General features: G+C 44.4%; 1 protein-coding gene, 1 long non-coding RNA gene and 1 pseudogene across 9 annotated transcripts in view; 2 read left to right on the top strand and 1 right to left on the bottom strand.

Annotated features, from left to right (window-relative positions):
• Simc1 (SUMO-interacting motifs containing 1) overlaps positions 1–7,591 on the bottom strand; it is a 47,552-nt gene extending 39,961 nt beyond the window's left edge. For 2 of the 8 annotated variants that reach the window (XM_011244528.1, XM_011244529.1), the window contains exon 1: positions 7,326–7,591. In XM_011244528.1, the coding sequence (XP_011242830.1) occupies positions 7,326–7,454 (129 nt within the window). In that variant the 5' untranslated portion in view covers positions 7,455–7,591. The remainder of the gene's footprint in view (positions 1–7,325) is intronic. The other 6 variants (XM_011244530.1, XM_030247295.1, NM_176987.4 and 3 more) reach the window with 5 other exon arrangements.
• On the top strand, positions 7,016–25,424 carry LOC115486438 (uncharacterized). The gene is made up of 3 exons (NR_168901.1): positions 7,016–7,561; positions 13,303–13,374; positions 22,940–25,424. It is a non-coding gene; the product is annotated as an uncharacterized LOC115486438 (long non-coding RNA).
• On the top strand, positions 11,240–11,752 carry Gm2830 (annotated as a pseudogene).
• Positions 25,425–25,996: the final 572 nt, after the last annotated feature.

The following is a 25,996-nucleotide window of genomic DNA, read 5'->3' as shown; positions in this document are numbered from 1 at the left end:
ACAGAAAGCAGTTCTGACTTCTGTTGGGATTGCCTTCCGAGAACACCAAAGCACAGAACATCCTAATAATAGCAGTAACAGCATGTGAGAAAGTTTCCTTATTATATTAGTAACAGCACAAAATGGCAGGCTACACAGGTAACAGTTACTCAGGCCTTAACATTTCACCTGTGCCTTAACATTCCATCTAAGCCATAAGACAATTAGCAGTAGAGAAGCAACAGTCTGAGTTTTAACTAATGGAAAACCACTAATCCTTGTTCCCATTCCTCAGTAGGGTGATCGATGCCAGCCATGGGTACCATCACCAACCTTTGTACCATGGAATAACACTGTGGTAGTTTCCATGTGTCTTCTTCTCACCTGGCTGGGTACTATCATTATTGGTATGTTACGGTCTGGCAGTGGTGTTGCCACCATAACCAGCACACTATTTCTCTATTTTTTAAATTTTATAATTGTTCTTTTAGTTAGCATGTTAAGTGTTTTATTATACTTTCATACATATCCTTATACTTTGTTCTGGTTTGCCTTGGTGGTCATGAACTGCTTTCTTCACCTTCCCTATTCCTTGTTGGTTACCCTTCTTTCTTCCAAATAGTTGTTTCTGCTTTAGTGCTGTTTCTCTTAATAGATGCCATGGTCACTAATGTCAACAGTTTCAAACACAGAGTTCTGAATGGGTCAAGTAAAAATCTGGTATGTATCTAGTGCTAGAATAGGAACTATCTGGCAAAATTGAAAGCCTCAGTTTCTAGGAAAGAGACAGACAACATCAGTGCCTTTGATGTCACCAACAGTCAGGTGAACATACAGAGTTGAAAGTCTACTCCAAAGTTTGAGTTTAACTCATGTAATATAGCCAACTGCTAAAATGCAACATCTGATGCCCTCTTCTGGTGTGTCTGAAGACAGCTACAGTGTACTTACATATAATAAATTAAATAAATAAATAAATAAATATTCAAGTGTTGACTCAGACTTTCAGAGTCTGACCCAACATGGTTTATTTAAACACAGCACAGGCTGGTGAAAACCATTTTTGTGATGACTATCGGAATCCAAGCATTTCTGATTCTCTGAGATGAGGGTCTAGCTAAGTGGCAGAGTAATTGCCTAGTTGAAAAAGGCCCTGGATTCAATTCCCAGCCCCACCCCCCCATTACACACAAACACACATACATGTTACCATGTCAACCTTCATTTTCAACTATCATCAGTTTGACACAAACTCCAGAATTAAAGTCAAATGCCTTATCAAGAGTCAAGGTTCTTTAGTATAAGCCTGATACGTACTAGTCTATTTCTTATCACACGATATATCCCCAACTGTGACAAATTTCTCAAGAATTTTTATGTTTGTTTCTGCTTTCTTTTACTTGCAGTGACTATGATCACTTTTTGATTTTTCTAACTTTCTCTTTTGAATTCTTCTTGCTTTTCTAGGCATACATTAAAAAAAAAATCCTGGTTTTTACAAGCCTTTTTTTTTTTTAAATTTATATATAGAAGTATACTGTTGCTATCTTCAGACACAGCAGAAGGCAGCATCAGATCCCATTACAGATGGTTGTGAGCCACCACGTGGTTGCTGGGAATTGAACTCAGGACCTTTAGAAGAGTAGTCAGTGCTCTTAACTGCTGAGGTATCTCTCCAGGCTGGCATACATCTTTTAAATATATTTTCAGTGGCTGATCTTGTGATTATAGTCTAGAAATTCAGTATGTGCTACTATGCTTAGAAAAAAAAATTGATTACTTAGGGTAAAAATTCAGGAACCCTAAAAAATATTGTTTACCTTGTTCCTCACCCATTTTTTGTGATATTTTAAACAGTGATAAAATGAATTATATGTTTAAGTGTGTAAGTGTAAGCTCCTCAACTTTTTACTCTGTAGTTGTCAGGGAGGTCCTTGTGCTCAGCCATGCAGTAGGGGAATCTCGCGTGTTAAGCACAAAAGATTGTTCCTTCAAAGGAAGGAAGGCAAAACCTGTTTTTTACCCAGAAGGCTGGAGTGGATGTGCTTTCTAGCCAGGTCACCTTTGCAATCTGTGTGGCCAAGGACTTTCCATCACTGGACCTTCTTTCAGATCCTTCTCATGCACTTTTCTCAGTCTATAGACTCTATCTTTATGGAAGATATGGCCTTATAGTTTTGATGTAGTCAGGTCTGATCTGTATTTAGTTTACTTTGTTCCTCAGAGAATCAGAAATGCTTGGATTCAGATAGTCATCACAAAAATGGTTTTCACCAGCCTGTGCTGTGTTTAAATAAACCATGTTGGGTCAGACTCTGAAAGTCTGAGTCAACACTTGAATATTTATTTATGTATTTATTTATTTATTTATTATATGTAAGTACACTGTAGCTGTCTTCAGACACACCAGAAGAGGGCATCAGATTTTGTTACGGATGGTTGTGAGCCACTATGTGGTTGCTGGGATTTGAACTCTGGACCTTCGGAAGAGCAATCGGCGCTCTTAACCACTGAGTCATCTTGCCAGCCTGTTTTTTTGGTTTTTTTGAGACAGGTTTTATTGCCAAAGCTAGCCTCAAATTTGTGGCAATCCTGTCTCACCCCTCTTGCAATAAATATGGATATTTACTACTACATTTTTCAAGCAAGTTATTGTTAAAAAAACTACTTTTCTTTTTTTCTTTCTTTTTAATGTGCATTGATGTTTTTAACCTGCATTCATGTCTGTGTGATGGTGTCAAATCCCCTAGAACTGGAGTTACAGAGAGCTGTGAGTTGCCAAGTGGGTGCTGGGAATTGAACCTGGGTCATCTGGCTGGAAGAGCAACCAGTGCTCTCAATTGCTGATATATATATATCAGCTTAAAAGTGTTAGCTTTTGAAGGGGTCTGCAAACCTATAGGTGGAACAACAATATGAACTACCCAGTACCCCCAGAGCTCTTATCTCTAGCTGCATATATAGCAGAAGATAGTCTAGTCGGCCATCACTGGGAAGAGAGGCCCCTTGGTATTGCAAACTTTATATGCCCCAATACAGGGGAACGCCAGGGCCAAGAAGCGGGAGTGGGTGGGTAGGGGAGCAGGGCGGAGGGAGGGTATAGGGAACTTTCGGGATAGCATTTGAAATATATATAAAGAAAATATCTAATAAAAAAAGTGTTAGCTTTTAAGCATATATTTAGAATTTCTGAGCTCTTAATTTCTTTGTGAAAATATGTATTTCCACTTGAAGTCATTTCTTTTTAGCCTAAATATCCTGTAATGAAGGGGTACTAGTGAAAAGTTCCGTTTATTTTTTAAGATGTCTTTATTTTGCTTTTATTCTTGGAGGGTATAAGCATAGAGTTCTTAGCACTGGCAGATCTTTACGTCTCCCTTGCCTCCAAATCCAGGCCCCAAGTCTCATCCTCAGTTACATATAGTGTTTTATCAATTAAACACTGATTTTTACGTGTAACGTAATCTTTCTCTGTATAGATACAAAATGAGTTTTCATTGTTTATTCTTCCATATGTCTTATTTTTTTCCCCCACTTTTTGGATCTGTAAGTTAACTACCACCTCAGTCAAATCTGATAAATTTTATTAGCTGTTTTTTTTTTTTTAAGGTGTCTAATCTATTCCTGTTCTTCAGTATTCCATTTCCCATATTTTGGATTGCTTCACAGTACCCTACATCACTATGTAGTTACTGAGTTTTACTTAATCTCCTTGCACTGATTGTGAACTTAGTGATTTCTATTGATCTGTCTTGAACTTCTCTGTTTGCTCTGTCACTGTTTTCCAATTTTCTGATGAGCTCATTTAGTTTATTAAAAACATAACATAACAAAACAAAAAAAGGCCAAGGAAAAAAATTTTTGGAGCCAGGTGGTAGTGGTACACACCTTTAGTCCAAGCAATAAGGAGGCAGAGGCAGGAGGATTTCTGTGAGTTTCAGGCCAGCCTGGTCTACAAGGAGAGTTGAAGAACAGCCTGGATTGTTATACAGAGAAACCTTGACTCAAAAACAAAGAAAAAACATTTAGTTAATGGCAGATTTTTACCTCTCCTCTGAATCCAGTCCTCCAGTCTCATCCCCAGGTGAGGTAGCTACACCTGTTGTGCCCACTCCCACCCCCCACTTCCTGTGGATCACACAGATTCCCCCCTCCCACCACTCTTTGCTTTATCCAAGCCCCCAACTCCAGCAGGCATTCCCTGGAAACCTGCAGTCGCCTCCATCCAGGGAAGTGGCCCCCAACTCTGGCAGATATTAGAAGATATTAGAGGATGGAAAGATCTCCCATGCTCATGGAACAGCAGGATTAACAGCAAAAGTAATCTACAAGCCGGGCGTGGTGGCGCACGCCTTTAACCCCAGCACTCGGGAGGCAGAGGCAGGCGGATTTCTGAGTTTGAGGCCAGCCTGGTCTACAGAGTGAGTTCCAGGACAGCCAGAGCTACACAGAGAAACCCTGTCTCAAAAAACCAAAAAAAAAAAAAAAGTAATCTACAGATTCAATGCAATTCCCATCAAAATCTAAAACAATTCTTTTTTTTTTAGGTTTATTTATTTATTTTATGAATATGAGTACACTGTTGCTATCTTCAGACACACCAGAAGAGGGCATCCATTACAGATAGTTGTGAGCCACCATGTGGTTGCTGGGAATTGAACTCAGGACCTCTGGGAGAGCAGTCAGTGCTCTTAACTGCTGAGTCATCTCTCCAGCCCCTGACACAATTCTTGAAAGGCCAATCTCCTTTTTTTATATGGAGAAAACAGAAAAACCCAGGATAGCTAAAACAATTCCCAAACAGTAAAAGAACTGCGGGAGGTCTCACTATTTCCAATTTCAAGTTGTGCTAAAGAGCTATAGTACTAAAACCCACAAGACATTAGCACAAAAATACACAAGTTGATCAATGGAATGGAATCGAAGACCCAGACATAAGTCCACGCACCTAAGGACACCTGACTTTTGATAAAGAAGCTAGAATATATACTAGGAAAAAGACATCAATATATGTATGGTGCTGGTCAAATTGGCCGGCTACATGTAGAAAAATGCAAATAGATCCATTCCCATTTACAACCATGCACAAAAGTCAACTCCAAATGGATTGAAGATCTCAACAGAAAACCAGATATACTGAATTGAATAGAAGAGAAGTGCCTTGAATTTCTTGGCACAGGATGAGACTTCTTGAACAGAACACTTTTAGTGCTGGCAGGATTTCTGTGTATTCCTGGATGTCTTGGAACTCCTTCTGTACAACAGGCTGGCCTTGAATTTAAGAGATCCAGCTGCCTCTGCCTCCAAGCCCTGGAATAAAAGGTATATGCCACCACAGCCTGGCAGGAAAAGATTTTTAACAACTACATATTTGATAGAAGTCTACTATCCACAACATATAAAGAACAAAAAAAAAAAAAAAAAAAAAGCTATCAAGAAAACCCAATTAAAAACTGGGGTAGCACATATTCCTTTGTAAGGAACTTATTCTACAGACAGTCCCATCGCTGTCTTCACTAGCAAGAGCAAACAGGCTCAGCTGAATCATTTTTTTAAAAATGTCAGAACATGAAATTGATAAACTACCATGTGCCAGGATACTTACTATATACATGGAACAGCAATTTTTTTTATATCTCTACTTAAAATTACGTTTATAATTCAAGGAGGTGAAAAGTCACTTTTCCAAAGATGTTTGTGGACCTCAAGAACAAGGTTTCCTATCAGAGTGAAGTAAACAATTTAGTAACTATGAACGTTGTACAACCCAACGTATTATATGGATGAATCACACCACAATAAAGGTACTGTTAAAAGATAAACTAGCAGCCCAGCAGTGGTGACGCATGCTTTTGATCCCAATATCTGGGAGGCAGAGGCAGGCAGATTTCTGAGTTCAAGGCCAGCCTGGTCTACAGAATGAGTTCCAGGACAGCCGGAGCTACACAGAGAAACCCTGTCTTGAAAAAAAGAAGAAAGATAAACTAGCTATAAAGGTATATTTACAAGCTAGATAATACAAAAATGCAAAAATTATGTTCCTCTCTTAAAGAGAGAGAACACATATTGTCCCAGCTAGTTTTACATCAACTTGTAACAAGCTACAGTGATCTGAGGGAAAGGGACCTCAATCGAAAATGTATAGCCTAAGATCCAGCTGTAAACAAGTCTGTAGGGCATTTCCTCAACTAGTGATTGCAGTGGGAAGACCCAGCCTATTGTGGGTGGAGCCACCCCGGGCTAGTGGTCCTGGTTTCTGTGAGAAAGCAGGTTAAGCAAGCCAGAGGTGGCAAGCCGGTAAAGAAAGCATCGCTTCACCATACGGCCTCTGCACAACCTCTACTTCCAAATTCCTGCCCTGCTTGAATTCTTGTCCTGACTTCTTTAGTATGAACAGCGAAGTGTAAACTAAACCAATTTCTCTCCAAGTTGCTTTGGGTCATGGTGTTTCATCACAGCAACAGTAATCCTAAGACACCTACCTTTGGGTGTAGGAAGACTTCCCAAAGGCAACTTAGAATGAATGAGCACTCAAAATGTGATTTACACGCTTATAGAGTAGCTGACATTGATTTAGGACACATATTAGGAAGAACAGAGAAGGATCCCTTGATTTTTGAAGCCACAGCATGTAGATCATGGTAGGGGTCAGGTCACTAAATTTCTGTGGAGAGTTCTAGAAAGCCAGAGACCACAGATATTTTTATTCCATCACTTCAGGAGCAGGGACAAAGATAAAGAACCGAAGGAAAAACAAAGGTGGGAGTGCCCCGCCCCCTGGCTTTGTATGTGATTCGCATCTGCAAAGCAAAATTAACTGTCCTTCTCCACAACTCAAAAATCGGGGCCCTAGCTCAAGAACTAGGCCCTGCAGCGCAGCCGCCACCATGCCAAGGGCGGCGCTTCCCTCGCTCGCAGCCGGGGCTCCTGTTACCTCCTTGCACACATCTGTGCCCATCATAAGCCAAACAATTACGCGCTCCCGCGCGCCCGCCTCGAGGTCCGGGTGGCGGCTGCGGCCTGGCCAGGACCCCCCACTCCTCCCGCTGCCAAAGCTCTGGAGCCAGCTCGGGCCGGAGGCCACCGCCGGCCACCGCTTGGCAGCTCGCACTGGTGCTCAGTGTGTCGCCCATGTGCTCGGCCGGCTCCGCAGCACAACCCTGTAGGGCTCAGCGCTGGCCAGCCCGAGGCCTGCCTTGCCAGCGGCGCCACCGAGCTCCTCGAGGCCCGAGGCCGCCAAAGGCGGGAAGACACGGCGGCGGGGAGCCAGGGTCGCAACGCTGAGGCCCCGAGGGGGCGACGCTCGGCTCCCGTCGGGCGTGGCGAGCGGCAGTGGATTCACTCACCACGGTTCGGCGGGGCAGCGCGCCGGGGGTCCGAGACAGGGCCCGGCGCAGCCTCCGCGCCCTGCCCGAGCGGGTCCCGGCCGAGCTCTCGGAGCCACTGTCGTCGGAGATCACGATAAAGTCCTCCATGGCTACGGGCCCGGCGGAGCCACGCGCGAGCGGCGAGCGGCCCCGGCGACTCCGACTCCGGTTCCAGCTGCTGAAGCGACTGCAGCGAAGGCGTCGCAGACACCGGGGTTAGTACCCCGCCGGCCCCGCCCCCTCCATTGCCCCGCCCCCACCGCGCCCCGCCTCCAGAGGACCGGTCCCGCTCGGAGCCCCGCCTATCTCGGGGGCAGCCGCGCGCCCGGGTCAGGGCAGTGTCACAGAACCCTGGAGGAGCCAGGCTCCCTTTCCCTCAGAGAAGGAGAGAGAGGGAAGAGAGGGAAAGGGAGGGATAGAACCGAGGGGCTGGGCCGCATGGTCGGCGGGCTTGAAAAACGCTGAGGTTGAGAGGTTGTCCGCCGCCGCTCTCAACCGATCACAGTGGGCAGTGCTGGTGACGAGCCCCTGGCTGCAGGTGTGAGGACTGGAGTGAGCTGATGGAGCCTCTGATAGCGCATTTAATTGACCCGGTAGTGGAGCCTGCACCTGGCAGAAGGAGCAGTGACGCCTTCGGGTTAAAGAAGCCCTGAGGGGCTGAAAAGGGTAACCTGAACCTAGGGTTTTATTGACTGGGGCTTCTGGCTGAGATAAGGGAGAGATACCCACTCTTGTGTGTGCAGGTAAATCCGTGGGATAAATTCCCAGAAGCAGGTTTATTGGATCAAATCTATGTTTTTATTGTTATTTTGACAAATGGTACCAAATTGTCTTAAGTTGTGCCGATTTGCGGTTTCACCAACAATACGTGTCGCAGGAATTTAAACTGTCAGATGTAAGAGTTTGTTGAGTTTCTAGTTGACAGAAACCACTGAAAAGGCACATACAGAGAGCTATGAGGTCCCAGAGTGCCCGTATACTCCAATGCTGTGAGCAAGCAGAAAATATAGGGATAAAATTGTATCCCCATCAGAGGGAAATATGGGTAAGTAGTGAATTCTTTGGTTGTTTTGTTGAAGGGTAGGGACATTAAATCAAAATAGGGCCCATGGCTATTTTAAAAATGTGCAATACTGACAAAACCCTGCTGCTTATGCTCAAGTAACTTCAAAAAATAGAATAATAAAATGTCTTTAACAAAAAGGGGGGAGTTCCTAGAGGCAAAGCTGTTGTGTGCTGTCTAAGCAGCGTGTGATGCAGTGTTTTCTAATCTTTAGTGAACTTCTGAATCAGCCAGAGAGTGTATAATAAAGTTTGCAGGACTACACACCAGTGTTTCTGACTGAGAAACTGAGTTTTGGGAGTGAGCCCCAAATTGGTATTTCTCTCAGGTTTCTAGGTGATATTGACATTGCTTAGAGTCTGGTGAACACACTTGAAGGTTCACTGCTCTGAGTCAGGCATCACGGTGCTTGCCTTGAATCCTAGCTCTTGAAAGGCCAAGGTCAGCCAGGGTGAGAGAAAGGGAGAGGAAGGAGGAGGAAAAGGAGGAGGGGAGAGGGAAAGGGGAGGGAAGGGAAGGAGAGAGATCACTGGCCTGTTGGGCAAATAGCTTGACCACAGGTTTCAGATGTTTTGGTCCAGTGGGTGAATTGTTATAAAGGGATACAGTAAAGTAAGTTTCCTGTAGTGCTATCAAGCATCCATCTCAACACACACACACACAACACACACACACACACACACACACACACACACACACGGAATCTAATCTAGGACTCCATACAGGCTAAGCTATACCCCTGTCTCTTTGACTGTGGTTTTTCTAATCAGTTATCTCTAGCGTCTAACTGCCTCTTGTTCCTCCACTCAGCCCTTAAATCTTTATTTTTTTTTCTTAGTCCTTTGGTTTTTTTTTTAAGCTTTTATTAGATTTTTAAATATTATTTTATACAAATGAGTGTTTTACTTGCATGTATGTTTGTGCACCACACAGATGCCTGGTGCCTTCAGAGTTCAGAAGAGGGCATTGAATCTCCTGGATTTGAAGTTATAGGTGGATGTGAGCCACGTGGGCACTGGGCACTGAACCTAGGTCCTTTGGAAGAACAAGTTCTCTTAACCACTGAACCATTTCTTCAGCTCCCAGTCCTTATATCTCCATGCCCCTCAGCGTTTCGCCATGGGCCGTTCCACTCTTTACTTTCCCTTCATATAGTCTCAAGTACTCTGAGGCTTCTGTGACCATCTTTGATGTTCTCCCCACCCGACACGTTTATTTCCAGACCAGCCCTGTCCTGTCCAGTCCTTAAAGTTCCATTTACACATCTCCAAATGGATATTCATGTTTCTAGGCATCTATCTACAACTAAACTCACCTCTGTTCTCCCCACCAAAAACTATCTTCTTTCAAAACCAAAACTGAAACCCAGGCTGCTCTCTTTCAGTATTCTCTAGTGTACCTGAGTGGCAAGCTTATCAGCCAGCAATTATTCAAATGAGCAAGCTGCTTGGTTCCTGCTTCAAGTCTTTTACCTCCTGCCATTCACTTCCTTTGGATTCTGCTGCTGTGACTCTGGCTAAATTACTGTCACCTCAGGCCCAATCTTCTGAAATGGCATGTCTTTCCACTCCTTTTTGTTCACTAGCCAAATTGGTCTTTAGGAAAGTGTGTAAACGCAGCTGGTATCACATTCTTGACGTTCCAGCACTGGGGAAGTGGAGACAGGAGAATGCAGGCTTTGAGGCTAGTTTGGGCCCCACAGCAAGAACCCTGTCTCAAACAAACAAACAAACAAACAAACAAAAGTATGTATGCATCCTTTTTCCTTAGGTCTCTTAACCTTGTAGTCAGCACCATGTGCTGGAATAAAACACTGCAGACTGTGTGGTTTAAACAACAGACATTTATTTCTCCAAGACTTAGAGGAAGGTTAGGTGCTTGTGATGGTTTGTATATTCTTGGACCAGGGAGTGGCACCATTTGGAGGTGTGGCCTTGTTGGAATAGGTGTGACCTGGTTGGAGTAGGTGTGTCACTGTGGGTGTGGGCATAAGATCCTCACCCTAGTTGCCTGAAAGTCAGTCTTCCACTAGCAGCCTTTGGATGAAGATGTAGAACTCTCACCTCTGCCTGTGCCATGCCTGCCTGGATGCTGCCATGCTCCCACCTTGATGATAATGGACTGAACCTCTGAACTTGTAAGCCAGCCCCAATTAAATGTTGTATTTTTTTTATATAAGACTTGCCTTGGTCATGGAGTCTGTTCACAGCAGTAAAACCCTTACTAAGACAGTGCTGGTCCATTTGGTTCCTGGTGAGGATTTTCTCTCTTGTGCTACATGGGGCCACCTTATTGCTCTGTCCTTACATATCCTATGTGGGTCACTTGAGAGAGGAAAGGTCTCCCCTTCTTCCTCTTAAGCCACCAATCCCACTAAATCAGCTAACCTGCATCTCCTTGCTGCTTTGTTTTGACAATATGATACAAACCAGAGTCACCAAGGAAGAGGGGACCTCAGCAGAGGAGTTGTCTCTACTGTAGGCACATCCGTGGAGGCATTTTCTTGTTTAATGATTGCTATGGGAGGGCCAGCTCACTGTGGATGGTGCTACCCCCGGGCAGGTGGTCCTAGGCTATATTAAAAAAGTACACTGAGGGCTGGTGAGATGGCTCAGTGGGTAAGAGCACCCGACTGTTCTTCCGAAGGTCCAGAGTTCAAATCCCAGCAACCACATGGTGGCTCACAGCCATCTGTAACAAGATCTGACGCCCTCTTCTGGAGGGTCTGAAGACAGCTACAGTGTACTTACATATAATAAATAAATAAATCTAAAAAAAAAAAAAAGTACACTGAGGCTCTCCACCTCCGGCGCCGTAGCCATCATGAATGAACCATCCAGACCAGGAAGTTCATGACCAACCGACTGCTTCAGAGGAAACAGATGGTCATTGATGTCCTTCATCCTGGGAAGGCAACAGTACCAAAGACCGAAATTCGGTAAAAGCTGGCCAAAATGTACAAAACCACACCAGATGTCATCTTTGTATTTGAATTCAGAACCCACTTCGGTGGTGGCAAGACCACTGGCTTTGGCATGATCTATGATCCTTTAGATTATGCAAAGAAGAATGAGCCTAAATGCAGACTCGCAAGACATGGTCTTTATGAGAAGAAAAAGACCTCCTGAAAACAGCGAAAGGAACGCAAGCAAGAACAGAATGAAGAAGGTCAGGGGCACGGCGAAGGCCAATGTTGGTGCTGGCAAAAAGAAATGAAATACCTAGCAGTGAGTGGAGATTGGATACAGCCAAAGGAGTAGATCTGCGGTGACTTGATGTTTTGCTGTGATGTGCAGATTTCTGAGAGGACAAATAAACTAAAAAGCTTCTACAAAAAAAAAAAGTACACTGAGAAAGCCAGGGAGAGCAAGCCTCTTCCGTGCTCAGCCTTCAGTCCCTGCCTCCAGGTTGCTTCCTTGAATCCCTGTCATGAACTTCCTCAGTGATGCACTGTTGCCTGGGTGTTTTAAGATAGAATAAACCCTTCCCCCCACCCTCCAGGTTGGTTTGGGTCGTGGTATTTACCAAAGCAGCAGAAAGTAAACTAGGATACATATCTCCCAGGGACTCCATTTCCAAAGACCAGCACATTGAAGGTTAAGGATTCTGTGTATGGGTTTGAGGGAAATGCAGACTTTCCGTCCCCAAGCACATTGTGAACTAAACATAAAGACAGACATATCTTACTATGTGATTTTTGGATCATCTAGATATTTAGATACGTCTATATCTAGATATAGAGTAAATATATTTACTCACTGAAAGGCTATGCCAGTCTAGGTCATTGCCTAAGTCCTGGTCTCTCTGTGCTTATACTTTAAGGGAAACAGACTAGAAAATCCTGGTCGTCTACAGTCATCAACCTGTGAAGCATACATATAGGACAGTTTTATTTTTCTCCTCCAATAACCACTACCACTCTCTCTAGAAATCCTCTTGCTTTCTGTGTAGCAATTTCCCCAAAGACAACCCTACTGTAACCCCAGTCCAAGAGTCATATATGTGGTTTCAGGTACTGAAACTTGTGGTTTTAGCTCATGTGGTTCCAGGTGTTAACACTTCAGCATGATCCATTAAAATATTTCATCTCCTGTTTAATCCATAGCTTTTCCTGTTATTTTAGTACAGGTGAGTTTGGGCCGATAATCGCTCTTAGGGGAAAAGTGGGAGATGTCTCTTCCCTTTCTCCCTGCCTTTCTCAAGCCCAGAAAACAAAGGAGAAAGAATGTTCTCTGCCATACCGCCCTTGAAGATGCTCACCCTGCTTTCTCTCTTGCAACAGTTCTCCTATTGTGCGGATGTGGCTTTCACCTGCACTCTGTGTACATTGTTGCTTTCTGAGGTTCCTGAGTTCAGAGATTACAGGCTCACCCTCTTTCTCCTGGATACTCCCACCAGTGTCTTCCAGGGACACGAACAATCTTTGATTGTTGACGAATCCAGAGGAGCTTCTCGAGAAATGCCAGCCACCTTCTGAGCTGTACTGGGGACTAGGGACAGCAGGGACAGAAGGAAGCTTCCATCTCAGCAACCCTCTTTATTGCCAGTCCTTTACTCCCATGAGTATCAGAGACTCACCCAAGTCCATGGGTCAATATATTCACACAAACTCTTAGTCTGGGAAAAAAGAGTGATGAATAGTGTATTTAACCTTGCTCTGTGGGAAGTGAGTGAAAAGGCAGAACATCCCTCATTTCCTTCATCTGGGAAGAAGTAATGGCTTGTCATCTGATGTACAACAGTCGCCCACAGACATATTAACTAATTGGGAAATTTCAAATGACCGCTGCTTTGCTAAAGAGTCTATGATAAGATGACTAATATTAGTGAACGACTTTCCAGCATGAAACTGGGGTAAGGCCGTGTTCTGAGTCTGTATATTGTTCTCCTCAGCGATGCTGCCTAAAACGTGGGAAGTACAGAGTCCCTGACACAGGAATTTCTGAAGAGCACCTTGCCAACAAGGTAGGGTGACTATGGGCCCTGAAGTTATTTTCCTTAACTGGATGTTATATCCTCACAAATAGTTGGTCGTCCTGGGTTTGTCCTGAAACAACCTATATACCCTAAGACTTCAAAAAACGATGTGTCTTTATGTTTTAATGTGTGCACTTGCAAATATTCTGTAAGGTGTCACTTCTATATAGATTTACTCCCCCAAATGGTAAAGTCATATGCCACTGTAGTCTGTTGTACTTAGTGAGAATATGTATGTATTTTTTACTGAGTGTCTGTTGTGTACCAGGTACCATGTAAAAAGCCAGTAAAGAAATGAGCAGCTTGGGGGTAATGGTAACCTGTAATCCCACCATCAGGAGGCTGCAGTGGGAAGAGCTGTACACATTTGGGGCCATTCTGCTCTACATAGCAAGTACCAAGACAGTCGGTGCTATACAGTGACACCTTATCAACCAACCAAACAAACAAACACGGAAGCATAAAAGCAATGAGGCGGCTGTTGCCTTTATCCTGAGCATTGCAGCTGAGGAGCTGTCCCTGGCTTGTGGTGAAGGAAACAAAATTCTGTCCTTGTGCTTTAAATAATAAGCCACACACTGGGGAGGCAGAAGCAGGGGAATCATTGTGGGTCTGAGGCCAGCCTGGTTTACAGAGCAAGTTCCAGGACAGCCAGGGCTATATGGAGTAACTTGAAAAACCTAGATAGATAGATAGATCTTAATTAAGTAAAAAAATTAAACTTGGGGAAAAAAAACCTATAAAATCCACAATTAAATACTACTTCATACTCTTTAAGATTTTTATTTGATTTGATAATTCAGCCATAAAAAGTATTAAAGTTCTGATGAATGCAACATGAACAAATGAACTCTGAAGTCTAAGCAAAATAAGCCACATAAAAAGAGTATACTCCTGGGCTGGTGAGAGGTGGCTCAGCAGTTAAGAGACTGTTCTTCTGAAGGTCACAGGACCTTCTTCTTACAGAACCCAGGACTACTAGCCCAGGGATGGCCCCACCCGCAATGGGCCCTCCCCCCCTGGATCACTAATTGAGAAAATGCCTTACAGCTGGATCTCATGGAGGCATTCCCTCAAATCCCAGCATCCACACGGTGGCTCACAGCCATCCATAATGAGATCTAATGCCCTCTTCTGGGGTGTCTGAAGACAGCTATAGTGTACTTACCTATAATAAACAAACAAACAAACAAATAAATCTATCTTTTTTTTTTTAACAACAACAACAAAAGTACCCTCTGTATCTGAAATCGAACAGTGTTGTGGAACTGTAGTTTGGTCTTCACATGACTGATGTGGTTGTTGACATCAGACTCTGCACTGGTTGGTTGTGTGTCAACTTGACACAGCTAGAGTTATCACAGAGAAAGGAGCTTCAGTTGAGGAAATGCCTCCATGAGATCCAGCTGTAAGGCATTTTCTCAATTAGTGATCAAGGGGGAAAGGCCCCTTGTGGGTGGGACCATCTCTGGGCTGGTAGTCTTGGGTTCTATAAGAGAGCAGGCTGAGCAAGCCAGGTGAAGCAAGCCAGTAAGGAACATCCCTCCATGGCTTCTGCATCAGCTCCTGCTTCCTGACCTGCTTGAGTTCCAGTCCTGACTTCCTTGGTGAAGAACAGCAGTATGGAAGTGTAAGCCAAATAAACCCTTTCCTCCCCAACTTGTTTCTTTGTCATTATGTTTGTGCAGGAATAGAAACCCTGACTAAGACAGACTCCTTACAAGACTGGGCCACTAACAGTCCTTCATGGAAGATGGGGGTGGTGGTGGGTGCTAACAAAGCCCCACAGAGGCCTTGCCCCTTGTCTTAGTCAGGGTTTCTACTCCTGCACAAAACTCCATGACCAGCCGGGAGGTGGTGGTGCACGCCTTTAATCCCAGCACTTGGGAGGCAGAGGCAGGTGGATTTCTGAGTTCCAGGCCAGCCTGCTCTACAAAATGAGTTTCAGGACAACCAGGGCTATACAGAGAAACCCTGTCTCGAAAAGCCAAAAAACAAAACAAAACAAAACCAAAACAACAACAACAACAACAAAACTCCATGCCCAAGAAGCAAGTAGGGGATAAAAGGGTTTAATTTAAAACCCCCAGGAACCTGGAGGCAGGAGCTAATTCAGAGGCCATGGAGGTATATTACTTAATGGCTTGCTTCCCCTGACTTGCTCAGCTTGCTTTCTTATAGAACCCAGGACTACTAGCCCAGGGATGGCCCCACCCACAATGGGCCCTTCCCCCTCCCCCCATCACTAATTGAGAAAATGCCTTACAGCTGGATCTCATGGAGGCATTTCCTCAAGGAAGGCTCCTTTCTCTGTGATAACTCCAGTTTGTGTCAAGTTGACACACAAAACCAGCCAGTACACCCTTCCTCAGAATAGTTAAGCCCTTAACAGTTGCTAGTGGGGAGACTTTTCAGTGACATAGCTGCTCTTCAATTGCCCATAATCTTGTAAGTGACCCAAGTGCTCCTCACTGTTCACCCACAGCTAGACTTGGAGGGATGGTTTCTTCTATCTGTTGGTTCCGTACCTGGTGTGAAGTGACGTGTGTTCTTGTCTCCCAGGAAAGGTCACATGACAGCCTTTAAAGTTAAAAAGAACATGTCTATGAGACCAGAAAAGATTGAGTCACAAAGTTACAAAATTGGAAGACCGCTAGTTAAAAGTTGCAAATATTTGGTTGGCAAGGGTGAGACAGTGGGTAAGAGAGAATCAGCTTCCATAGGTTGTCCCTGGGCTCTTCCACATGTCTGTCTGTCTGTCTCTCTCGGTAAAAACATAAAGTGTACATATTATTCATTGTGTAATGTTTAAATTGTTTTTTTTTTTAATGAATACATTCAAAGGTTACTGATAAAGGATGTGTCACAATTTGTTTAAGCAGTTCCCTGTGGTAAGTACTTTGCTTTCTTCTGGTTTTGTTGGTTTACTTGTATAGCGTTTGCTATTGCCAAGAATGTTTGGAGAACAGTTTTGTTTGTTTGTTGTGAGACTGGACGTGAGAAAAAGCAGTAAAGAAACCAAAGCAATCACTCCATGGATGGAAAGGGAATCATTTATTCCACACAGCCATGGTCCTCTTAGGAAAGTGAAAGAAGCAGCAGGGAGGGAAATCTTCAGTGTTAACAGGGAATGGGTACCTGGGAGAAAAGGAACCTGTGAGCTGTCCTGAGGGCTTTGAAGTGTATAACAAGGACTTGTGAGCAGGGACTGAGGGAGCCTGTCGTCTAGCATGGACCTTGATATGCTGATAGGCACCCAGGCGCATGTTGATGGAAAAGCCTTATGTCCCTTTTGCTAGAAATAAGGAGAAGGATTCCTTTTGGCAAATGCCCTGCTGGACTCAAGTCATGAGCAAAGCTCTAAAGAACCTGTGCATAAAAATAATACATTAGACTAAAAGCACACAGGACTGGATCTGGAGCAGGCTGGACTGCACACATTTCTTTGTATCTTATAACCTGTCCATGCCAGTAAGAACAGGAGGAAATACACAGGGAAATAGTTTTGCCTTTCTGATCTCAATGGTAATTGAATTGGCACGGCAGTGCGTACCAATGGTCAGTTGCGTGAATGGCCATGAAGCCAACCTCTTTACCTGACATGGTTTATTGAAAATGACACAGATTCAACAACATGTAGGGCATGGGGTGTGCCTTGAGAATTGAAGCTATTAACATCATCTTGCAAACATAATCCCCAAATAGGTGGCTCCTGCTTCCACATCACTGACAGGCATAATGAAGTAGAGAAATATTCAGCAACTGGTTTGTTATATTTATATTTATATTTATATTTATATTTATATCAAACCATGTGAAGCATCAATTGATTATTTTTTCTCCCAGAACAAAAAAATCTACGCACAAATGATAGGGTTCTTGGTCCACACTGTGTGCACATTCAGTTTTACAGATTTGCAGTAGTGGAATGGCTCGATGTCTGATCTGTTCATATTCATTACACTTTACAGATATGGTATTTTCTATTTAGCTTATCTGTTTTTATTTTTATTTCCTATTATGCTCTCACTTATACATTCTTCCTTGACCACCACTATGTAAGCCATGTCATTTGCTCAGTACTATAAACTTATATACCCTTCTCCATAATCAAGTAAACATTAAGAAAGATATGCATGTCTTACACATAGGAATAAACAGATATACAACATATAAAAAAGATAGTGAATTTGTTATTTGCTTTACAGAAGGGAATATATATATATATATACACACATACACACACATATATACACATATATATACATATACACATATACATATATACATACACAAATTATATGTGCATTTTAAGCACGTATATACATGTACACATATGCATTATATATGTATATATGCACACATATGGATTACTCCCTCACCCAGCAATTCCCTTTCTCATTTAATTAATTTAATCGGTCAGGGCCACCACCAGCTCTTTCTACACTTTCTACATACATGACTTGACTTCTCAGTACTGACATACTTACATATATTTATTAGTCCTTACCCCATTGATAGGCAAACTTTTTGGTCTGGGGACCTGGCAAGATGGCTCTGTAGTTAGAGTATTTGCTAGTCTTGTAGAGGATCCAGGACTCAGTTCCTAGTACCCAGGGGGTAGCTCACAGCCATTTCAACTACATTTACGGAGATCAAGCCCCCCTCTTCTGGCTTCCGCAGGCACCAGAACATATGTGGTACATACACATAAAATAAAAGCAATAAATAAATCTTTAAAAAGAGACAAGTACTGGACGAAAAGAAGTGGCTAGAACCACGGACAAGTCTGGTGGGTAAGAGCTGACAGTGGCCAGAATTACTATGATGGGGTCTGCTCGTCCACTGTCTTTAAGAGTAATTCTTCTTTGAAATGGCATATTTTCTGTCTCCGCCTTGCAGATAGTTGGGGTTGTAGGTGAGCATTGCTATGCCTCTAACAATCTATTTAAGAAGCTATTACAAGTCACCCTGTGACTTTGGTATACTTAAGACCTGTTGTTCCATTACATCTCCCTTAGCACAGGCTCTCTCTACTCCTTCTTCCCCGCTTCCTCCTCCTTTTTGAGATGGGGCCTCACTGTTTGCCCTTGTTATCCTGGAACTCGCTGTGTAGACTCCACCGGCCTCCGACTCCCAGAGATCTGCTTGCCTCTGCCTCCTGAGTGCTGGGACTAAAGGAGAGCACCCCCTCTCTGGCCTCTGCTTCTTAATATTTGTCAATCTGATGTTTAAAAGAAACATTTTCAGGGGACTGGCAAGATGGCTCAGAGGGTAAGATCACTGACTGCTCTTCCGAAGGTCCTGAGTTCAAATCCCAGCAGCTAGCGCATGCGAAGCAAGCAGACTGGAGCGAGCAGAAGTCCTAAACTTCAGATTTCAGCAACCACATGAAGGCTCACAACCATCTGTATAGCTACAGAGTGTACTCATAGACATTAAATAAATAAATAAATAAATAAACCGTAAAAAAAAGAAAGAAGCATTTTCTGTTGTCATTTGAAATCTGCTGTTGTGAAAGCACATGGCCTCCTTTGTGACAGCCAGGCATATGTGCTTTACACAGAGCAAAAGGAAGACTTACAGAGTGTTAGAATGCAAACAGTGTGTGACCCCAACTAGAAAGAAAGGATCACCAAATGACACCATCTCCACTTGGGACTGCTGTTTGAGTGACACATATCTTTTCAATGACAATTTTAGGCTTTCTGAGATCCTCTTGGCTACATTAAAATTACAGAAATATCCCAACATTTAACTGCCCTAAGTTTGACAACTCTTTTAGTTTTTTGAGACAGGGTTTCTCTGCATAGCCCCGTCTCTGTTTCCTGACTGTTGAGATTAAAGGCAGGCATGTGCCACCAAGCCCAGCTTTATTGACAACAGGGTTTCTCTGTGTAGCCCTGGCTGTCCTGGAACTCACTCTGTAGATCAGGCTGGACTTGAATGCAGAAATCTGCCTGCCTCTGCCTCCCAAGTGCTGGGATTAAAGGCCTGTGCCACCACTGCCTGGCTATTGACAACTCTTGATCCCCAACTAACCACCCACTCTCTGGCTTTTCTTTGAAAAGTCCAGCACAAGGCCACATCCTATAGATGCTATGTCCAATTATGCCTGTGGTGAGGCCCTGACTCTTTTGGTCAGTGTGCTCTGAAGCAGTTTTCTCAAAGTCAGTTCTTTTTCTTCTCTCTCCTGTGGGACATTTCCCCACTTACTTGAGCAGTTGTGTTAGTTTCTCTTCTGCTGAGCTGCCGCCCCATCCTCCTCATGCCCACTGTGTTTCTTCAGCCAGTGTACCGCTTCCTGGTCAGGGATGCAGTTCCCATTCACTGGATCATACCAGCTTTACCAGCATTGGCAAGAGGACTTGTTAACTTGCCAGCAAGGCCAGCTGAGGCTCCTGAGCATCGAGGTGTGGGTGGTGGTGGGGGTGCTCGCTCTGTGTCTGAGCTCAGCTGGACCCACTTGCTTTGGAACCTTCTGTAGCTTTCCTGATCACCAGTCTCGTGTGCTGATCTTGAGAGCGTGTGTCTGTGGTGTGTGTTTGTGTCTGTGTGTCTTTGTGTGTGTGTGTATGTGTTTATCATTTATTGCTCATTTAGACAGACAGTGAGGAAGGGAATCCCTTTGATGTACTTTCTAAGTTTGGTATTTCATCTCTGATATGAAATATAAAAAAATTTCAATACTTCTTTGTTCATCATTTTAGAGATAAGAAAGTATCGCTTTTAGTACTTATCATCCTGAATTCTGTTGGTTACGTTAATATCGTAAGGTAGGTAATGGATCCTCTGTTTGATGGCTGGGAAAATGTTCTGACTTTGAAGCCTCTGTGTGTGTGTGTGTGTGTGTGTGTGTGTGTGTGTGTGTTTTCTGATAGATTACTGTTTGCCCAATCAGAACAAAGCAGAATCAGAACACAAAGGAGTAAAGTCTTGGCTTAGTGGGCTGAGGCTTCTCCCTGGGTCAGGCTACAGAAGGGTCAATCATGCTGTGTGCCCTAGTGGCTCCTTATCCTTAGATGCTACTGTTATTCTTCTGGTGGTTTAGGGCTCATCACTTCTGGCACTAGAGATGCCCCTAAAAGTCTTTTTGTCACTACATCTGTGAGTGCTGGGTTTGTTTCCCACACACGGTGGCCAGCGGTTTAGGCAAGCTTGTGTCCAGTGCTGGATGAGGTGTGCTAGTTCTGTCTTCTAGGACTGTGGGCCTCATTCTTACCTCAGGCAGTGCAATGACTACCTGACTCTGAAGGCGGGAACGTCTGATAGGGAGGACTCCTCTGCTCACTGCTGCAGGCCCTCTTACTTCCCCATGCCTGCTGTTGGGGGCTGGGGAATTCCCAGGTCACTCTCATCTTCCATTTGCCACTCTCCTCTGGGGATTCTGGGTGATATTTTTTTTCTTCAATCTGATGGTGTTTAGCTTCCAAGCCTGGGTAGTCAAGGGCATTGGTGGCTTCAGTCTCTGCCTTGGATCGCTTACTCTGGGGGAAAGCAGCTGTGACTGGGTCATCTTCAGCCCAGTCAACCATTCTGAAGATGAGTGTTGGCTGGCATCTTGTGAGACACTCTGAGCCAAAACCACGGGACTCTTAGGTTCCTTACTTTAAAAATTACACGACACAGTAACTGTTCATTGTTTTAGGTTGTTAACAGGTTAATATTTGAGACAGTATTATCTACTGGGTATTTTTCTGGTTATAACTCTCATGTTAACATGCCACGAAGATTGTCTTCTGTTGTTGTTGTTGTTGTTCCTTTAGCTAAAAGTCTTCATGGAGGACCAGCCAAGGTCACCAAACCACTATGACTAATTCTTTTAGGTAACTTACACTTGGCTCATTACAGTCCTGAGCTGAGCAAGCCCAGAAGCACCTGTTTTTCATGATGGCTAAGAATCTGGCCTCCAGTCACTTAACATAGAGAATACTTTGATCAGCAACCTTTTCTTATGGCACCAGCTTCTACCTACCGTACCTTCCTTCCTAGATTCCTTTGCTGGCCCTTTCTCCCACCCAGGCCATTAAATGTTGGGACCCTCCAAGTTCAGTCACAGGCTCTTGTCTTTTTGTAATCTACTCTCCTTCCTGAGGAATTATTACTCATCCTCTTTGGGAATATGCTGCTGTTGGTCAAATGCGCTCACCCAGACCACGCCTCTGTCTTAAATATCATCTATAAGGAAGCACTTGCCGGTTACTGGCCCCTCATCTTACTTAATGGAATCCCATTTTATGGACCCAGCACATCTCAACTGTCTACCAACTGATGGATGTTGGTCTTGTGTACTTTTCAGTAGTTATGAATAATGCTACTGTGACCGTCCCCTGGTAATCTGTGTGGCCTGTCACTGCATTTCTCTTGGGTGCCTATGTAGCAGTGGAGTGGCTGGGCTGAGCTGGGGTATGTGCATCATCATCATCAAGGACATGATGCCCCTAGGTATGGGTTGGGGAGAAGACTTATTGTAGATACAAGGGACAGCACAGCCATGACAGGAGGGGGTAGGAAGTAAGAGAAGAAGAGAAGAGAGAAGGGAACCCAGAGGCCAAGAGCATCAAGAGACTGAGTAGCCAAGATGACTGGGCTATATAGGAATCAGAGAAGCTGAGGGGAGGGAAGGGAAGGGAAGGGAAGGGAAGCTGAGGAGCTGGATATGGCAGGGTAGGGGTGGGGTGTGCTGGCCAAGATGACTGGAACAGGTACTTGCTGAGAACTCGTCTGCCAGTGTCTGCGGTGATATTGTTAAGGACAGGTGCCTCAGTTAGCCCTTTGCCCTGGGTTTGAGACCTAACAGTTTTTATACGTAGAAAGAGAAAGATAATCAGTCCTGGAATGAGAATATCCTATTTTCAGCACCTTTCCCGACAAAGTTCTATAGGGTCTCTAGTTTCAGGTTTTCCATTTATTCATTTATTTTGTGTAGGCGCGTGTATGCACATGTGTGGAGGCCAGAGAGCAACTTGTGGGAATCGGTTCCACTGTGCATGCGTGTGTGTTCCAGGACTCAAATTCAGAGTCTGCAAACTTGGCACGTGCTATCTTGTTGTCTTAGTTAGGGTTTGACTGCTGTGAACAGACACCATGACCAAGGCAGCTCTTATAAGGACAGCATTTAATTGGGGCTGGCTTACAGGTTCAGTCCAGTATCATTAAGGTGGGAGCATGGCAGCATCCAGGCAGGCATGGCGCATGCAGAGGTAAGAGTTCTACATCTTTATCCAAAGGCTGCTAGTGGAAGACTGGCTTTGAGGCAGCTAGGATGAAGGTCTTATAGCCCACACCCACAGTGACACACCTACTCCAACAAGGCCACACCTACTCCAACAAGGCCACACCTCCTAAAAGTGCCACTCCTTGGCCAAGCATTTACAAGCCATCACATTTGTGATGCTCTGGACTTCAGTGTTCTCTGTCAAGTAGGACAACAGCCATACTTGTCCTTGTAGGTCATCAAGCAGATTAACTTAAGTTAATGTAGGCAAGAATTTCATGAGTAGTCTAAAGAGACTACTTACCAGTGACACCATTTTTTGGTTCTTCTATACAGTGATGGAATGGAACAACATGCCACTGGATGATACCGTCATGTCAGCATCACGGAGTGCACTCACCCTCTCCTGTGTGCTACAACCTCCTTCCTGTGCTCTGTGGTTGGTCCAGCACAGCCGTGTAAGGGTCTCCACCAGGGAAAGAAAGCAGTATTGGTGTCTGTGAAGACAACCCAGAGAGATGCACTGTGAGTCTCCAACCTCAGCATGAGTTGTCACATTGGAAGGCCCCTGTCAGTGCCTGCTTCTGCTGATTGGGATGGCAAAGAAGATAAAGGCGGAAGCAGGAACTGTGAAGGTGTTGAAAGGCAGACCTAGCACAGGGAGAGGAGGCCCAGGCAGAAGCCCAGTTTCCTATGAGCTGATGAGCCTCCTGGAGATTTATAATCTGACTGCTTGACCTTGACTTCCAACAATAGGAAGTCATAGCCTTCCATAGCCCCAGGGCTGAGGGAGTACTGGTCCCTTGTGTTGTTGTGCACACCCCCCCCCCCCCCCTGTGACAGGATAAATCTATTACAACTTTAGCAATTGATTAGCTGGCCACTTGAGGGCCTTTGAGATTTTTTTTTTTTTTTTTTTTTTGCCCCAGGGCTCTGAGGCTGGTTTTATTGGTTCCTCTAATCTCTTCCCACAAGAGTTTATGATCTGTATAAAGCTTTGTGGTTCCATCTGCTTTCCAGAGAGCCTGTATCACAACTGAAGAGTTCCTGCTGGCCCAAGAGCACCAAGTAGTGGGTAGTGTCAGTCACAGCTTTCTTCTAAGGGGTTTCTAATAAGCTTTGTTGGTCTTCCCAATGCACTACCAAAATCCAGTAGAATTGTTACAAAGGGCAGAGCTGGCAGTGCTTTCTTGGTGGGTTTTTTTTTTTTTTATGTGTATGTGCATTTTTGCCTGCATGGCTGTGCACCACATGGGCTCTGTGCTCAGAGGTCAGAAGAGAGTGTCAGATACGATACCCTGGAACTGAGGTGTGAGCTGGGGTGGTGCGGGTGCTGGGGCTCTAACCTGGGTCATCTGTAAGAGCAGCCAGTGCTCTTACTTAGCCTCCGGGGCATCTCTCCAGTCCCATGATTGTAGAGCTTTTATAACTGTGTGGCTGGGTGCATTGTATATGCCTTTAATCCCAGCACTCAGGAGGCAGAAGCAGGAAAATCTGTGAGTTTGAGGCTCGCCTGGGTTAGTTACATGGTAAGTTTCAGGACACCCAGGTCTATGCAGAGAGACTCTGTCTCAACAAACAAATATATAATTGTGATATGTTTGTGTGTGTGCACACACACAGGAGGAAGGAGAGGGGGAAGAAGAGGGAGGGAGAGAGGGGGAGACAGAGATAGAGAGAGAGAGACAGAGAGAGATGTTATTCCAAGTCTTATCAGAATAATCCCATCTTACTGCAAACTACTGTTTGTCTCATGAAGCATTTATTTGCTATAAGTCATGTTTGCAGTATTTTCCAAGACCAGCATGATCCCCAATAAGGGTATGATCCCCAATAAGGGTAAAGGCCAGTTCTATCAAGTTACATTAAGTCTGTAGTAGATATAGAGCCATGTAAGTAGGAGCTTGTGTTATGTGACAAACGTTTTCCTGGGGAGACTCAACACACATCTACTCACCCCAGACAGAGGTCCCTCAAAAGAACAAAGCACAGATAACAAAGTCCAACTTGGAGAACCAATGAGTTTTATTGGGGATACTTATAGGAGTATGGGGAAGGGGACACTTACAGGAGCAGAAACGACTTAAAGACCTCAGCATCACTAAGACCACTTGTCTTAATTAGGGTTTTACTGCTGTGTACAGACTCCATGATAAAGGCAAGTCTTATAAAAACAACATTTAATTGGGGTTGGCTTACAAGTTCAAAGGTTCAGTCCATTATTATCAAGGTGGGAGCATGGCAGCATCCAGGCAGGCATGGAGCTGGCAGAGCTGAGAGTTCTACATCTTCATCCAAAGGCTGCTAGTGGAAAACTGACTTCCAGGCAACTAGGGTGAGGATCTTATGCCCACACCCACAGTGACACACCCACTCCAACCAGGTCACACCTATTCCAACAAGGCCACACCTCCAAATGGTGCCACTCCCTGGTCCAAGAATATACAAACCATCACATTCCACTGGCCCCCATAGACTTGTTCAAACACATGAGTCTATGGGGGGGGGGCACACTTAAACATAGCATAATGCAAAATGCATTTAGTCCAACTTTTAAAGTCCTCATAGTCTATAGCAGTCTCAACAATGTTAAAAGTCCAAAGTTCAAGGTCTCTTCTGAGATTCATCCAATCACTTAACTGTAATCCCCAAAGAAAGACAGGGAACCAGCTGTGCAAACTCCAAACTCTGCATCTCCATGGCTGATGTCAAAGCAGTCTTCAGATTTCCACTCCTTTTTCATCTTTGTTGACTGCAACAATCTGCTTTCTCCTGGGCTGGTTCCATGCCCTGTTAGCAGCTTTCCTCAGCATGTATCCCATGGCTCTGGCATCTTTAACATCTTTGAGTCTCCAAGGCAATTTCAATGTTACAACTTCTTGTTTCAGGGTCTGGGATTCCACTTGATCTTTTGGGCTCCTCCTAAGAGCTGGCATCACTTCTCCAGCTCTGCCCTCTGTAGCACTCTAAGCTCAGGTTGATACACTCCACTTCTCCACTATGTTCTTGATGATCATCCCATGGTACTGACATCTCCAATACACTGGGGTGTTCCACTCCAACTAGGCTTCACCAATAGCCTCTCATAGGCTCTCTTCATGGTGCCAAGCCTCAAATCCTTTGTATGACCCCTTCAGTCCTGAGCCATCAACTTCAACTGAGGCTGCACCTTCACCAATGGCCTTCCACAGCCTCTCACAGTACCAAGCCTCAGCTGCTCTTCATAACCCCTTCATGCTTTCAAAACCAGTACTACCTTAGTGACTTTTTCCCATTACCAAGTACAGCTGCAGTGGGAAGTACAACCTTGTCTATCTCTGGAACACAGCTTCTATGTGCTTGCAGAAAACACTTCCCAGAAGATTTCACCTCAATGATGCTGGTCTCTTCTTA

Source organism: Mus musculus, chromosome 13, assembly GCF_000001635.26.
Source record: "Mus musculus strain C57BL/6J chromosome 13, GRCm38.p6 C57BL/6J".
NCBI lineage: Eukaryota > Metazoa > Chordata > Mammalia > Rodentia > Muridae > Mus > Mus musculus.
This window is presented reverse-complemented; position numbering and strand designations above follow the sequence as displayed.